Genomic DNA, 14,051 nt, shown 5'->3' with positions numbered 1-14,051 from the left:
AGTGCCCCATGAACAAGCGGGTTGTGCGCATATCATGCACACCCGTGTTGGCCTCTCCCATGTGCTCCCTGGTGCTGTGCAGCTGCAGCCACGCAGCAGCATCACAGTTCCAGGCCATCCCCTGGCCTCTGTCCCCAGGAGGAGCAGCGGGAGGAGGTGAGGGACTGGGTGCTCACCATGTCCATGGACCAGCGGCTGGAGCAAGTGCTGCCCCAGGATGAGCGCGACACCTACGAGGCCTCTCTGGTGGCAGCAGGGACCGGGGTGCACTCCCTGCCCTGCGTGCTTACAGGTAAGCTCCAGGCCAGCTCAGTGGGACAAGAGATGACACAGAGCCATGTGGAGAGTGGGAACATGCTGCAGGGTTAACACTGGGAGGAGGTCGGGGCAGTGCTGTAAGAGGAGTGGAGAGACTGGAGGAGATAGGAATCTTTTTCAGTGTGAAGGTGAGTGAGCACTGGAACAGGTTGCACCTAAGTTGTGGGATCTCCATCCTTAGCGACAGCCAGAAGGTGTGTAGACACAGCCCCAGGCTGGGATGGCACTGCCTGAGGAGGGAGTTGAACCATACAGACCCCAGAGSCACTCTGTGACTTCGGTGATGGTTTAGGCTGGCCCAGCTCTGCCTGGGGCTCCAGGCTGGCCATCGCAGACAGCTGTGAATGGGCAGCACCTGGCCCTGCTCTGCCCTGCTCTACAAAAGCTGTCCCTTCTGGCAAGTTCAGTCCTTCTCACGCACACTTCAGACAGTATGGGACTGCAGTGCAGGACTTAAAAAGGTTAAGAGAAGGGGGACCAGGGGTGGGTCACCAGGAACAGGGCTCTGGCTCCGGAAGTCAAAAGCCGGGTGCCATCACTGGACCTACTCACTTAGGTATTGTTGCCTGAGTTCAGCCCTTGTCTTCACTTGATCCCACCACTCTGGGGACCCCTACTTCATTTTGGTCTYCTAGAGACCAAGGCAGCATTATTCCCACCAACACAGTGTGTTGTGGGGCCAGCCCCAGGCACAGCACAGGGTAGGACTGGGAGGAGGTCTGGGCAGAGCTGTACGAGGAGTGGAGAGACTCTGTGGCTTGTGGGGATGCACCAAGGGGGSCCCATTGTGGGGTTCAGCTTGTACTGAATTGGGTCACTTTATGCCTGCAGGATACCCTGTGCTAAGAAACAAGATAGAGCTGAGGCCAGGCCGAGAAGTGAAGAAGGATGTGTGGTACAAGTTCATGATGGCTGTCAAGGTAAGCCAGAACCCTACAGACAGGGAGACAAGGCTGCAGGTGGGGTTCAGCCCCTTGTGCTAACAATACAGCATTGTCTGGGTGAAGAATGCCCACTGTCCCACGGCAGTTTATTGAACTCTCCTGACAGTGCTGCTGAGTGATTTAACAGACCCAGTCCTGCCAGCCCTCAGGTGCTTTTGGGCAGAGGGGACAGGGGTGCCCCTTTCCAGTGCCAAGGAATCTCTCATTCTGCAGACATCCCACAGCCCTGCAGGCCAGGACGTGATCGAGTTCCTCCAACGGTGGTGTGGGGGACTCCCAAGCACCAGCTTCTCATTCCAGTGAGCAGGACTGTGGCAGCTTTCAGGTCTGTTCTTTAGCACCTTCCACACTCAATAAACATGTTATCTCAGTCCTGCAGTGCTCCTGTTTTCCAAGGGAAGCTGAGCCCAGAACATCTGCAGCTGTTGGGCACAGGGCTGTAAACCCTGTACGTGTCTCAACTTCCACATCCATGGGTGACTGTCACACTGGGAGCACAGCTCTGTCAACATCCTTGTGCCTGGGGAGTGGCAGGCATGGAGAGGGACTCACAGAGCAGCTGCACTGTCCTTCCCTTGGCGGTCCCAGCTCCCAGCCAGCACTCACCTGGCAGAGCCACTCAAAGTAGCCAGTGTGAAAGGGAAAAGTTTATTTATTCAAAAAAAAAACTAGAGGTTCACACCACAGGGATTCTTCACCTTCTGTTCCCTGAAATGCTGGAGCACAGGCACAGCCAGCTGACATGCCTGCAATGCCCCCAGCACCTCTGCCCACCCCCATGACTGGACAGAAACCAGCAGAGCCTTCAGCAGGAAGGGCCTGGAGAGGAGGGGAGAGGATCTGGGGCCCATGGCACCTGCTGGCTTGCAGGGTCTGTCCCAGGTGGGGGTGGTGGAGCTGGGAGCCCCCACACCTGCAGCCCACCTTAGGCACACCAACATTGCAGTAGGGGTGACACCTCCTTGCTGGATCACAGCACTCCCACAGCACCATCTAGGAGTGAAGGAGCACGTGTGAGTGCCAGGCTGTGCTGCAGGGCCTAGCATCACACTGGCCATGTTCTTTGGAAGGGGTGTTTTGGGGGACTGGTGTGGGCATGGGCCCATTTCCATGGCAGAGCCTGCCCCTCCCTGTCCCAAGCATGGCCATGTGGTGCACTCACCTCTCCAGTTATGCGTGAAACTCAGCAAGTCCTGTCAGGAGCTGCTGCCTCTCACGGGGTGGCTTCTCCATCGTTGTACCTGGCCTGGCCAGCTAGAGAGAAAAAAAAAAAAGGACAAAAAGACGTGGAGCGTGGCAAAAGTATGTTATGGGCAGTGTTCTCACAAGAAAAGAACAGGTCTGGCTACCAGGGGGATGAACAAGAAGGTCCCTCTGCAAATTCCCRTGGAAGGATGCCGGTCTGGCATCCAGGCTGGCTCTAGCTCAGCATACCTCCCCTCCCACTGCCACACAGCCTGCTTGTTCCCAGCAGAATCCAGCACCTTCCAAATGCAGCACAAAGGCAGCAATCATGAGGGAGATACAGGGAGATCCCAGCGGCTCAAATGGCATACCTGCTCTTTGCCATAGCTGTGTGCACAGGGCCCGATGCCCTGGAAGACCAGAGCCACCAAACAGCACCTGCCYGAGAGCACAGCTTCTGCGGCTGCCAGCAGCAAGGAGGGGAACCAGAGAGCCAGAGCTGTGTCCTGTAGGGCAGGTGGGCAGAGGAACGTGGGCACTGCATCAGCTGTCTGAACACACTCAGGAGACACTGTACAGTGAGCAGGGGAAAAGAAGCGGGGAGGGAGAGAGARGGGGAGCAGGAGGAAAAGGCAGAGTGAGTGCACAACACAAAGAGAGGGAGAAAGAAGGAGAAGAAACACAAGAGGAAGCAGAGAAAGAGGGTCGTGGGAGGAATGGGGGTGTGTGGTGACCCTGAAGACTCACATAGATGCGTGTGGTGTTAAAGGGACAGTCGTTAGTGGCAATGGCTGCACGGGCATCCACAGGCAGCGCAGAGCTGTTGCAGCCCCTGACCAGGTGTGTGCCGCGGCTGTGCACCGTGAGGGCCACGGCCAGTGCCAGCCCCACGCTGCACGCAGTGGACAGGAGGCAGTTCAGCAGGGATACGCTCAGCAGGGTCCAGTGCTGCAGGCAGCAAGAATACGAGTGGGACCGGAACGAGCTCGGCCAAACGCTCGGGCCGGGCCCCTACGTCTCTGAAGAGCTGCTGGAGGGAGCACACACCATCTCTTGCTTCTTCCAGGATGGCTCAGCCTTGCTCTCAGGTGAGACTCTCGAACCTTTTGACATCCTTCACCCACAGTGCGCTCGGCACCGCTGGGCGTCCCTTCCCTCGGGCTCCGTGGAGAGACCCACCCAGGCGCAACAGGCTGGGCCGAATGCTGGGATCCCCGGCCGCAGCCCAGCCTAGCCCAGCCCAGCCCGGCGCCCCTCGCCGTGTCCGCCCACCCTGCGAGCCCCCGACTCGGCTGCAGCTTCGCCCCCCGAAGCGCTTCTGCCCGCGGACGGTGCCCCCGCCGCTCCCACCGTCCCGGGGCGGCTCTCACCCTGCCGGGGCCGCTCCCACCGTCCCGGGGCGGCTCTCACCCTGCCGGGGCCGCTCCCACCCTCCCGGGGCCGCTCCCACCCTGCCGGGGCCGCTCCCCCCCTGCCGGGGCCGCCGGCACACAGAGACCGCAGCGCTGCAGCTCCGCCGTGGCGGAAGGAGCCCGCGGGGTCAAGGTCCAGGGGAGCGGCTGCCGCCGAGGCAGAGCCACGCCACGGTCCCCTGCCCGCTCGGCCCCGCACTCACCAGAGCCGCTCGGGTCAGGTTGTGCGACACCAGGATGGCGACGATGCCCGCGGCGATGCTCTGTGGGGAGAGCTGCGCTCAGCAGGGCCCGGGCGGGGCAGGACCCGCCGCCTCCCGCCCGTGCTCACCAGCAGCCCCGAGCACACCGACACCACGTTGGCCGCCGCGTACTCGGGGGTGACGGCGCGACGGGCGCCGGCCACGTGGCGCAGGACGGAGCCGTGYACGATGGCGCCCAGCACGAGGCTGCCGTGGCCCAGCACGATCAGCCCCAGCCCCGAGCGCATCAGCCGCCGCGGCTCCGCCAGCGCTCCGGGCCGCCGCCGCCCCCAGGCCATGGCCGCCGCCGCCACCGCCCCRCCCCGGGGCACGGATGGGCGGCCCCAGCCCGGCCCGCCCGGAAAGAGGCGGCACTCGCGTATTTACAAAACAGTTTATTAAAAATAGGAAATGATAGAAATGAGAGGCAGGAACCGCGGTTCGGCCCCGCTGCGCGCCGGGAAGGGTGCGGGCCCCGAGGCCGCTGCGGGAAGGGCGGGAGGGCTGCAGGGGCCGCGGGGCCGCAGCCCGGGACCGGCACTCGCCGCGGCCCCGGGCGGGTGCGAACCAGTAAACAAAGTGCAGCCGGGGCGGGAGCCAAGCGCCGGGGAGCGGGGAGGGGGGACGAGCCCGGCCACCCCTGGGCCCACGGTCCGGGAACGGGGGGAGTGACGGAGGGGTGCAGGGCTTAGGGGTGAGCCCCTGCTTACCTTTAAATTAACAAAAAAAAAAAAAAAAAAAAAAAANAAAAAAAAAAAAAAAAAAAGAAATAAAAAGAAAAAAAAGGAAAGGAAAAAAAAACCCCATTTCTGTGCTGTGCAAAAGACACTTTGTACAATTCAAACAGAACAAACTCCATGCACATGAGTGGGGTTGCAGAACACCCCAAGCCAGGCCTCAGCACTGCAGCACAACCTGGCAAATCCCAACAAAAACAGGGCTGGAAATAATACTGATGCGCAAAGTCCCCTTTACAAGGCGGGCAGGGAGGACTGTCGCTGAGCCCAGCCACCGCACATGCAGGATGAGCTTCCAAGCACTGCAGCTGGGGTCTTGCGGATGCCCGACGGTGGTGGGCAGACACAGACGGGTCGCAGGCAGCGAGGCCACGCTGGCTGCCCGGGAGCCATGGGGCTAAGATGACACAGTCACTGCCGTCAGGGCTCCATTCCGAGTGTAGTAGAACTTGCTAAACGCCTCTTCAAGTAAACAGGTGAGTCTGCTCTGGTCAGCCTGGGGAGAACAAGGACAGTGAGGGGTAAAGCCCCATCCACTCGAAGGAGAGCATGGCTGGAGACCCCCAGGGCAGGGACATGGCTTGTACCTCCTGCCTCTGCCATCCCCCCCMCCCCCCTGCAAAAGGCTGATCTGGCATAAACCATTGATCTCCGAGAAAGGGACACAGGTCTATAGCCCTACCCGAGCCACTGCTTACCTCGCTGATGAATCCAAGCTGCACCAGTTCAGCTGCCAGCTCCTGGATGTTGTCATCTGCAACACAAGGAAGGGTGTCAGTCCCTGGTCCAAGCATGCTGCTGGCCCCAGTGCAGCTCAGCATGGCCAGAAGGGTACAGAGCTAAAGAGGATACTTACTGGGCTGCAGGTCACAGCTCAAGTGTCGATTCAACTTGTCTTCCAGTTTTAGCAGCAGTGTCAGCTGCAGGACAAAGAAATTCTCATGAGGGACTGGAGTCCTGCAGGGTGCCATGGCAAGCCCAAGGCAACCCCAGAAATTGCCCTGGGTATGAGAACCACCCCTCCAGAGCCCCGCAGGGGTCTAACAGAACACAGCCAGTTCTATCCTGAGCTGCAGCTGGCAGCACCATCCTGCACTGGAACACTGGACCTGGGGGTGGGCCAAGGTGCCAGGTCATGGCAGGCACAGGCCTGGATCAGGCTCTGGGTCCCGACAGTGGCAGCTGTGCCAGTGCAGGGTTACCCGAGGCAGCAGCAGCACATCAGAGCCACCAGCCCTCCACCGCTGCCCCAGCCTCCCCCAGCTCAGCCAGATGTGCAAACATACGTGGTGCTTCACGCCCTCCTCCACGGACTCAATGTTGCACTGCATCAGCACCACCTGGAACAGATCACAGACCCCATGAGCCGCTGCCCCACATTCCTGGCTGCGATGGGAGAGGGAGACCAAGCCCCTGGCGCTCACCTTGCGSGTCTCCACCTCAGCAGGCTCCGGAGTTGGGGTTTTCACTGATGGGGGAGCAATGGGAGATTTCACCACGACCTGCTGGGGCTGCTGGGGTCGTGGCATCCCAAAAGCTGTGAGAGGATAGATTCCATTCCTACAAGGAAGGAGCAGCACCTGAGTTACACCTCTCAGAAATTTTTCCAGTCTCACACACAAAGGTGTCTTTTAAAAAATGCCTCTTACCTCACATCCTCCAGGAACTTGTCCAGCTCCAGTGCTGGAGATTGTGAGAAGCTGGAAAACAAAACATCCCGAGATGAGAAATCATCTCACAGTATCATCCACTTGGATCTCTCAGGGTGCAGTTTTAAATTCCCATGTCCTGTACGCATGGGCAGGATGGGCATGGACAGAAGCAGCCACAGGTGAGACAAGCTCCAATCTTCCCTTAAGGACACAACTGTCCCCAGGAGCTAAGGATGAGGCAGCAGTTACAGCAGAGCCAGTGTCACATTCCTCAGAACTGTCCAGTGCAGAGTTACTTGGAGGATGGCCCAGTGACACTGTTCCTGGCAAGGTGCTTCACAGACACCTGCCAYACCAGGTCCCTGGTTGCAACAAACACATGTCTTAAGGCTGCTCAGAAGGATTCCAGAGATGAGGAAAGAACTGCAAAGCTGCTGGAGGCCTGACAGGATATCCACAAGTGCTTTGCGGTCCCACAAGTCTGGTGTGGATTCCATATCTGTCTCAGCTTCCAGAACACTCTCCAGCCCTTCTCATACCCCCAGCAGCTGGGACATCCTATCCTCTAACACAGAATTAGTTTTCAACAAAAATTTACAATTTTTTTCTGGCAGCTTGGCATGCATGGCAGTCTGATGAACCTCCAGAAATGAGGCTCTCTAACATTTCAAGTCATTGCTTCTTTCTTTTCCTTTTCCAGCACCTCTGAGATATGGCACTACCAAAAAGCGAGTTCCAGGTTGGCACCCACAAACAGCCAAGCCCGCRGAGACTGACATCCTATGTATGTAAAGGATCTCTCTTGCACAGCTTTGGCTATTCATTTGTTGTCCTCCATTTTGAACCTACATCAAAAACATTTCATACCACTATTTCCTACCACTATGACAACTGGAACATCAGGTTTTAGAAGGATCTCTAGAGCTCTGAGAGCTGCTCCAATGGACGAAGCTGTTCTTCCTTGTTACCCTGGTTACTCTTGTTCAGCAGCCTGAGCATCCCACAACTCTGGGCTCTGCTGGTAGCACCCTAGGCTTCTCTGGAGAAACAGTATTCACATCTTAGCTGAAAGACTAATCCCTCCACTAGCCAAGGCCTTGTTATCAAATATGTACATCACTTTTTGGCACTCTGCTTGCTCCACACATATTGAAGTCACTCCCTTAGTGAGCCACCAATACAGTGTAAGCAGTGCTGTGTGTCACTGACAGCTGCCCCAAGTGCCTTTCCTTGTGCATAGTGTGGAATAAGCTGCTCCATGAGGCAAACACTGAGGAACCCTTTCTCTGAAGTGCTGAATTCCATCTGGCTAGGCTGTGAYTGGTCAGAGCACCTCCCCAGACTGTACATCCATGTTTTGCTGGGGACTGCTCAAACTACAGTGTGTTCATTTCCTATCCATCCATCTGGGGAACAATTCACATCTCAGCTGCACACAATCTGCTCCTAGGACACGGGTGCAAGGTGTCCTTCCACCCAATAATCACCCTTCCTGAAGTGTGTGCCCAGACAGTGACTGCTCCTTCACCTCCAGCTCCACCAGCTCCCACTGGCTCCCAGTCAGTGATGAAACACCAACACTGAGGTGATGGGCAGAGTCTCAGCCCATGGTGCACACTCCAGGGCCCCAGCACTGCTCCCAYGAGCACACCACGGGGACTCACATCATCTTGACTCCTTCCCTGTCCTCGTGATTGATCTCTGCCAATACTGCGTTCATGTCAAGGTTTTTGGTCATTTCTTCTAAAGCATTTTCAGGAATCATATCTATTTAAAAAAAAAAAAAAAAAAAAAAAAGAAGTTAGAATAACTGCAGTTCCTCTCCAGCTTCAGAAAAGCACTGGAACGTGCAGAGGCCTCATGCTGTCTGATGCTCTTGAAGCAGGCTGGGCACCACGGCCCTCCAGGCCCCATGGCAACTGCAGCCACATCTGACAGCCAGGTACCTCTAGAGCAGCAGGGCCCAGTTCCAGGGTGTCAGCTCACTGGGTGAGCACTGACAGCTCAGCAAAGCTCTGCAGAGCACAGCCAGTGTGGGGAGGTGGCTCCCGGGGCTCTGTACTCACGTTGGTGCCCAACGATGCAGTGAGCAGCCAACAGCTTCAGCGATGGCACCTCAAACAGCGCCTGGTGGAAGAGGAGCTCCCGGGCCGTGGGGCGCCTGCCAGGGTCCTGTTCTAGACACTTCTGAATGAACTCCTAAAGACAAAACCTGCGTGAGACAACAAGAAATGCCACCACAGCAATTCAGGGCGCCAAGCACCCAGCTCACCCGCTGCAGGGGGTCCTCSAGCAGCTGGATGGCACTGTTGATGGCTTCCTGCGGCACATACGATGACTCCCCATTCCCCTGAATCTCCAGCACTGCCATCTGCAAAAGAGAGCAGAGCATCAGATTCCACTGGCAATGGCAGACTGCATGGGAGATAGGCTCAAGGAGACCACTGCCAAGCATGAGATCATCACAGTCAAGCTGTTTAGGGGTACTTAAGGTCGCAGTTTGGAGAGACAGAGAATGACTGCCTCATTACGACAGCTTGCTCCTAGTACCCCAAAAGACTGCCAAGGAACCCTGGGAACTTTGCCAGCAACAACCTGGACAGTTAAGTGTCTCCATTCTGAACCTCATGACCCATTGGCCTGTCATTCTGTTTGATAATTCCATAATGAATCGGTGACTGGACCATTGCCAGAATCTGACAGTGTCCCTTCTGGCTGTGTGAATAGCGCTCCATCACAGAACAAGAGCAAGCACACAACACATCAAGAACAGGCTACAGACACTAATTCCCAGACAGGAAAGGCTGGAAAATGAATGCAGAGAATGTCTTTGCATTCATCTTAAGTTCTGTTTCCTGTAAGTTGCATCTTTCCACAGTTCTCTTCCTGCTTCACTTACAGAATGTGCAGCACAGGTTGAGGGTACCTTGCGTTACCTCTTTCTGGCAATTCTTCTCAGAAAATACTACTAAACAACAACTCACATTTGGAGTTGGACCTACTGATTGCAAGCACAAAAGAAGCATGAACCTGCTACAACGTCAGACTCACATCGATTGCAACCAGCACCTCTATCAGATGGGCAGAGGCTGCTCCACAAAAGGTGATGGACTAAACCTGTCCTCTGCTCCAGACACCCCAGGAAGAACAGGCACTGGGGGCATACATGGACATTACATAACATTTTGCAGCAGTGACTATTCCTACCAGTCAGTGGGTCTGACTTCAGGACTAGCCAAGACTCACAAAGTAATTCATCACCTGTTAGGAATTTGGGGAAGAACTGGAAATCGCTGAGCCAGTTACTTCTTACTGAGGCACTTGGGGGAGTCTCCATAGGGATCCCTCCAAGGCAAAGTGCACTTGGCTCCGAGAACAAAACACACTTGTCACTGAGCAAACCCACCCATGGCCACAGCCTTTCCAGAGCTATCTCCTTCCTCAGATTCATCATCTCTGTCTCACAGCTCAAGTTCAACACTTACCTCCAGTGCACACATCCCAAAGGAGTAGATGTCCACAGCAGTAGTTACATTGGCAACTTCTGTAACACAGAAAGAGCACTGTTATCAGTCAGTTCTGCACCAGGCTGGGACAGTCCTGYAGCTTCTCCCTCCTCTGCTACCAAAGGACAGAGGAGCTGAAGCATTTCAGCTGGCTCAGAACCATTAATRGGGCATCTGTCAACAGCCTGGAGCTGAGAACAAGGTGCAGAACAGCTTGAAAGCATCCGTAAGGCCAAAAAACCCCGGGCTCGCAGCCACAGCCACACCATACCTCCATATTCCGGGGCAAAGAAGTGCAGGTTCTTCTGCTCCTCACGACAGGTTTTCACATGGTTGTTAATTGTGTCCGGTGCCACTAGAAGAAAACCATGAATGCTTAGGATACATGAAACCACAGCCCATACCTGATGAAATCCCAGGAAAAACCTGCAACTCCAGGCCCTTGGTGCCCAAAGGGGGCAGAATAGTGGAGTTACAGTGACTCTTCACAGCCCTCATCTCTTGTCACCTGCCCCATACATTCCTGCATTGCTGGCAGCTTAACATCACTCTCCAACAGCAAACCTGGAGCCCACAGCTGCGGACTGGGAGGAAGACAAGCTGCGAATGACTCCAAGTTGAAATGCCTCACTTCCATCAGATTTACAAGATTTGTCACAAGCAACTCATCCAGGACAGCAGCCAGAAGAACAGCTAGAGATGCCAAGGTCACTGCAATTGGTCATCACCTCGGGGTTCTGGGAGGATGGACCTACCAGGCGACTATTCCACGTATCAGGAAGACCCTGGTGCCCAAGTACCTCCAGACAACAGTGAAGTCAAGGTGCTGAAGGAGGGGTGGTGATACCCAGACAACAGAAGCCTCCCAGCAGYCAGCATCTCCACAAACCACTAGGAGCTATGGGGAGGAAATAACTCGCAGCCACAAGAACAATGAGCAGAGCACAAATATGGACCCCCATGAAAGATAAGCCTTTGGAGCAACCACCTGTGCAGAGACTGAAAACAACCCTCCAAAATGAAACAGCTGTCTCTGCCAAGGAGAAACAGTGAGGTGGGCAGGAAGCACAGAGCCACCACCCATTTGAAGATCTACTGTCATGCTGGAATGTGCCCAGTCCCAGAGCCTCAGGCCCGTGTCCCATCTGGTCACCCTTCCAGACAATCACAACTGGCCTATACTGGCCCAATGTGGGCTGACATGGGATGTGCCAAACCACTTGTATTTTTCCAACCAAAGAGGATTCCCATCTGAGTGACTAGTTACCAGTCTCAGACAAAGGAGCTTTTTCGGGCTCTGGTCAGACAAGAAGGATCTCCCTTGGTAACTCAGCTCAGCCTTGCTGCATGGCACATACCAAATCATATTATCTAATCCAAGTGCTGGAAGCAAAGCTTACTCCACTAGAAGCTTCTTTACCAACCAACCATTCACAAGGAAGTGCTTTTTGTTCCTTGTGTTAGCACTGATCCCAGAGTCCAGCAAGATGGCTTCATTCCTAGTGCTCACCTGTTCCCAGACATCACCAGACCATCTCACTTTCACATCACTGAGCAGTGTAAGCTATGTTCTTTGTCTGTCTTTCTCCCAAGACCTGTTCTCTCTTCCCAGTGTAAGTGATTGCTTTAGACAAGGTCTGGCCAGGCCTATGCACCATCACACCAGTTCTCTCTACTGAGGATTCTGCCCCAAAGAATCTCAACATCCCCCATACGACAAGTGGCTTGAAGCCTCCCTTGAGGAGCCAGCAAATGCCTGACCCTCCTCAGTACACAAATGATAACCTCTGCACTTCCATGCACCTTTGTATTTTGCACTGATGAGTCAGTTAYAACTGGAGTTTGTCCAGTCCTCTGCACTAGACTGGATGTATTCCTGTGCTGCTGGAGCCAACCCCTSAGCCCCAGCACTGTCATCATCCAGCGCCACACTCGACACAGAGTAAAGCACCTGCAGTTTGTCCAGCATGCTGGGTTCTCATACCAGGCCTTCTAAAGAGACTATTTAAAGCTTCAGAAACCCTTCTCTTCTAACATCAGATTTATATGGTTGTTTATGGGATCCTGGATGTCTCTGTGCCCAATGCAGTGTACAGGAACTACCATTCAGATGTTCGTGATATCTGCTAAACCTGCAGCTACTGCAGGCATGGCACAGATACTCCTGGTGGAGAACTCAACAGTCAGGGGAGAGAAAATAACTTCAGGTTTTAAGTCTTCTATTTGTTCTGCCTTTCTTATCAGTACAACGCATTGTAAGAGGAAACAGGAACCAAAACCTCACCAACCTGGTCCTGCCAAATAGGGAGTAGAATCAGTCAATGATAAAGTCACCTTCCACACAATGTTGTGATCAGCTTCACTTTCCRGTGTGTCTTTAAATCCTGTTATGACCACATGTTGGATGGCAAGGGCCAGTCCACTRCCTGGGAACTGTGCTCTTGGCTCCTGAGACCATTTAGGGACRGGGATGAAGCAGTAATCAATCACAGAACAGATTATCAACAGAAACCTCAGTTGTGACAGCTGACATGCTCCCATACCAGACAGGCAGGCAGAGTGCAAGCCCAGCCCAGCCTCCATCYATAGCATCCCTAATGAGGTCCAGCCAGTCTGGATAATGAGCTCCTCTGTATCCAGGTCCTACAGACCTTCTGCAGGGGCACCAGCATTTCTGCAAAGAACCAGGCACTGTCTGTGGGAACCTTCACCTCAGAGGCACAGAGCTGACACACAGGCAGCTCTGAATTTGCTGCTGTGGGTCAGCCAGGGACTTGCACCCTCTGGTACCCTAGTCCTTGTGCCTCCTAACTTGCTGAGTCCCACTGGAGCGTTTTTCCATCACTGTTGCACAGACTGGCTCTGCAGCTGGGTTTGATCAGAACTTGGCAGGAATCTGCCTGTTCCAGCTGTTTCTGTCCCAGCTCATGTGCAGCTTGGCTGAAGCCACAGGTGTCACCTCTCTGTGCTATTGCAGAGCCAAGGCAGCACAGGGRCAATGACATCAGAGCCCCAGAATCTTCCGTGTGTCCCAGAGCTAAGCAGGGACAGCCCTGCCAGACACAGCCCTGCTTTATGCATCACTGACAGCACAATCTGCTGCTGAGGTCTACTCTGAAAAACTCCCTGCAGATGTGTTCAACACAGCAGGCAGAAGCGCTGTTACAACCCTGACAGGATTTCAGGTGCTAAGAAAAGAAATTTTGTGTTTGGTCTGGTCACTGTTGCAGGTACCTTGGTGCATGGGCTACTCAGCACTGACASGGGCTTGAGATCTTCACCGGAGTCTACATTTTAAATCAACCTCCCAAATGTACGAGATAGGAACACACACCAAAAGTTAACTCTGACACAAGCTCACCTGCCTGACTCACAGCTGCTGTCTGCCACYTGTTCCTATATTCTCAAACTGGATGGATGAAGGCTGAGGACAGGTATGTTAAGGGAAATGAATGATGAAGGCCACAAAGGAAAGTCAGATCACCAACATTAACAATGAACGCGTCTTTCTCAGCTACAAGAAGGTGACTACAAGGGGCAGATTACAATACACRGTCCCATGGGATTGACAAGTCTGGTGGGCAATTAGCAGAAGTGAATTTTAGAAAAAAGTTCAGCCAGACACAGTATCTGAGCAAGGCAGGTGATAGGAAGAGATGTGTTGCACAGCAGAGAGTAGGACAAGCAACCTGCCTTTGACAAGCTGAACTCAATCTGACAACAAAAGCATCAAAAGACAATCAGCATTTCTACAGGAACATGCTGTAGCTGCTCAGACTTCTCAAACCCTCAAGGACATGCAAAGAGTGGGGCAGAGTAAATGGACAGCTTGCATGCCCACTGGCTGTTASCAGTGCCAGCCAAGGAGGCAATGGTGGCATTCCTTCCCTGTTGTCCCCATGACAGCCTTAGCAYGGTCCCCTGCTCTGCAACACTCCATGCTGCCGAGGATATATCCCTCTTGTGTGGTGTCCATCTCATACCTGCCTTTGTTCTGCTTTCAGAACTTCTGCCTTGCAAGCAGGAAAGACAGCCTGTTCCACCATCCTGCCCAC

At 54.5% G+C, this 14,051-nt stretch overlaps 3 protein-coding genes across 4 annotated transcripts in view; 1 reads left to right on the top strand and 2 right to left on the bottom strand.

The window, feature by feature from the left end:
- IFT172 (intraflagellar transport 172) overlaps window positions 1-1,632 on the top strand; it is a 37,148-nt gene extending 35,516 nt beyond the window's left edge. Inside the window, exons 45-47 of the mRNA XM_057386020.1 lie at window positions 139-292; window positions 1,150-1,238; window positions 1,476-1,632. Of these exons, the coding sequence (XP_057242003.1) occupies window positions 139-292; window positions 1,150-1,238; window positions 1,476-1,565 (333 nt within the window). The 3' untranslated portion in view covers window positions 1,566-1,632. The remainder of the gene's footprint in view (window positions 1-138; window positions 293-1,149; window positions 1,239-1,475) is intronic.
- A 262-nt stretch (window positions 1,633-1,894) lies between these two features.
- KRTCAP3 (keratinocyte associated protein 3) lies at window positions 1,895-4,448 on the bottom strand. The gene is made up of 6 exons (XM_057386027.1): window positions 4,191-4,448; window positions 4,063-4,122; window positions 3,195-3,395; window positions 2,819-2,953; window positions 2,425-2,516; window positions 1,895-2,255 (listed from the first exon to the last, which is right to left on the bottom strand). The coding sequence occupies exons 1-5, from the start codon at window positions 4,398-4,400 to the stop codon at window positions 2,433-2,435; spliced, it is 690 nt and encodes a 229-aa protein (XP_057242010.1). The 5' UTR covers window positions 4,401-4,448; the 3' UTR covers window positions 1,895-2,255; window positions 2,425-2,432.
- A 426-nt stretch (window positions 4,449-4,874) lies between these two features.
- NRBP1 (nuclear receptor binding protein 1) overlaps window positions 4,875-14,051 on the bottom strand; it is a 35,380-nt gene continuing 26,203 nt past the window's right edge. Inside the window, exons 7-17 of one of the 2 annotated variants that reach the window (XM_057386026.1) lie at window positions 10,268-10,351; window positions 9,976-10,034; window positions 8,763-8,861; window positions 8,557-8,689; window positions 8,155-8,257; window positions 6,488-6,538; window positions 6,263-6,398; window positions 6,125-6,178; window positions 5,695-5,758; window positions 5,537-5,592; window positions 4,875-5,334 (exon numbers count right to left, since the gene is read on the bottom strand). In XM_057386026.1, the coding sequence (XP_057242009.1) occupies window positions 5,236-5,334; window positions 5,537-5,592; window positions 5,695-5,758; window positions 6,125-6,178; window positions 6,263-6,398; window positions 6,488-6,538; window positions 8,155-8,257; window positions 8,557-8,689; window positions 8,763-8,861; window positions 9,976-10,034; window positions 10,268-10,351 (938 nt within the window). In that variant the 3' untranslated portion in view covers window positions 4,875-5,235. The remainder of the gene's footprint in view (window positions 5,335-5,536; window positions 5,593-5,694; window positions 5,759-6,124; window positions 6,179-6,262; window positions 6,399-6,487; window positions 6,539-8,154; window positions 8,258-8,556; window positions 8,690-8,762; window positions 8,862-9,975; window positions 10,035-10,267; window positions 10,352-14,051) is intronic. The other variant, XM_057386025.1, reaches the window with a different exon arrangement.

This window comes from Malurus melanocephalus, unplaced genomic scaffold (assembly GCF_030028575.1).
Source record: "Malurus melanocephalus ecotype Western Australia unplaced genomic scaffold, MMel_1.1 scaffold_901, whole genome shotgun sequence".
NCBI lineage: Eukaryota > Metazoa > Chordata > Aves > Passeriformes > Maluridae > Malurus > Malurus melanocephalus.
This window is presented reverse-complemented; position numbering and strand designations above follow the sequence as displayed.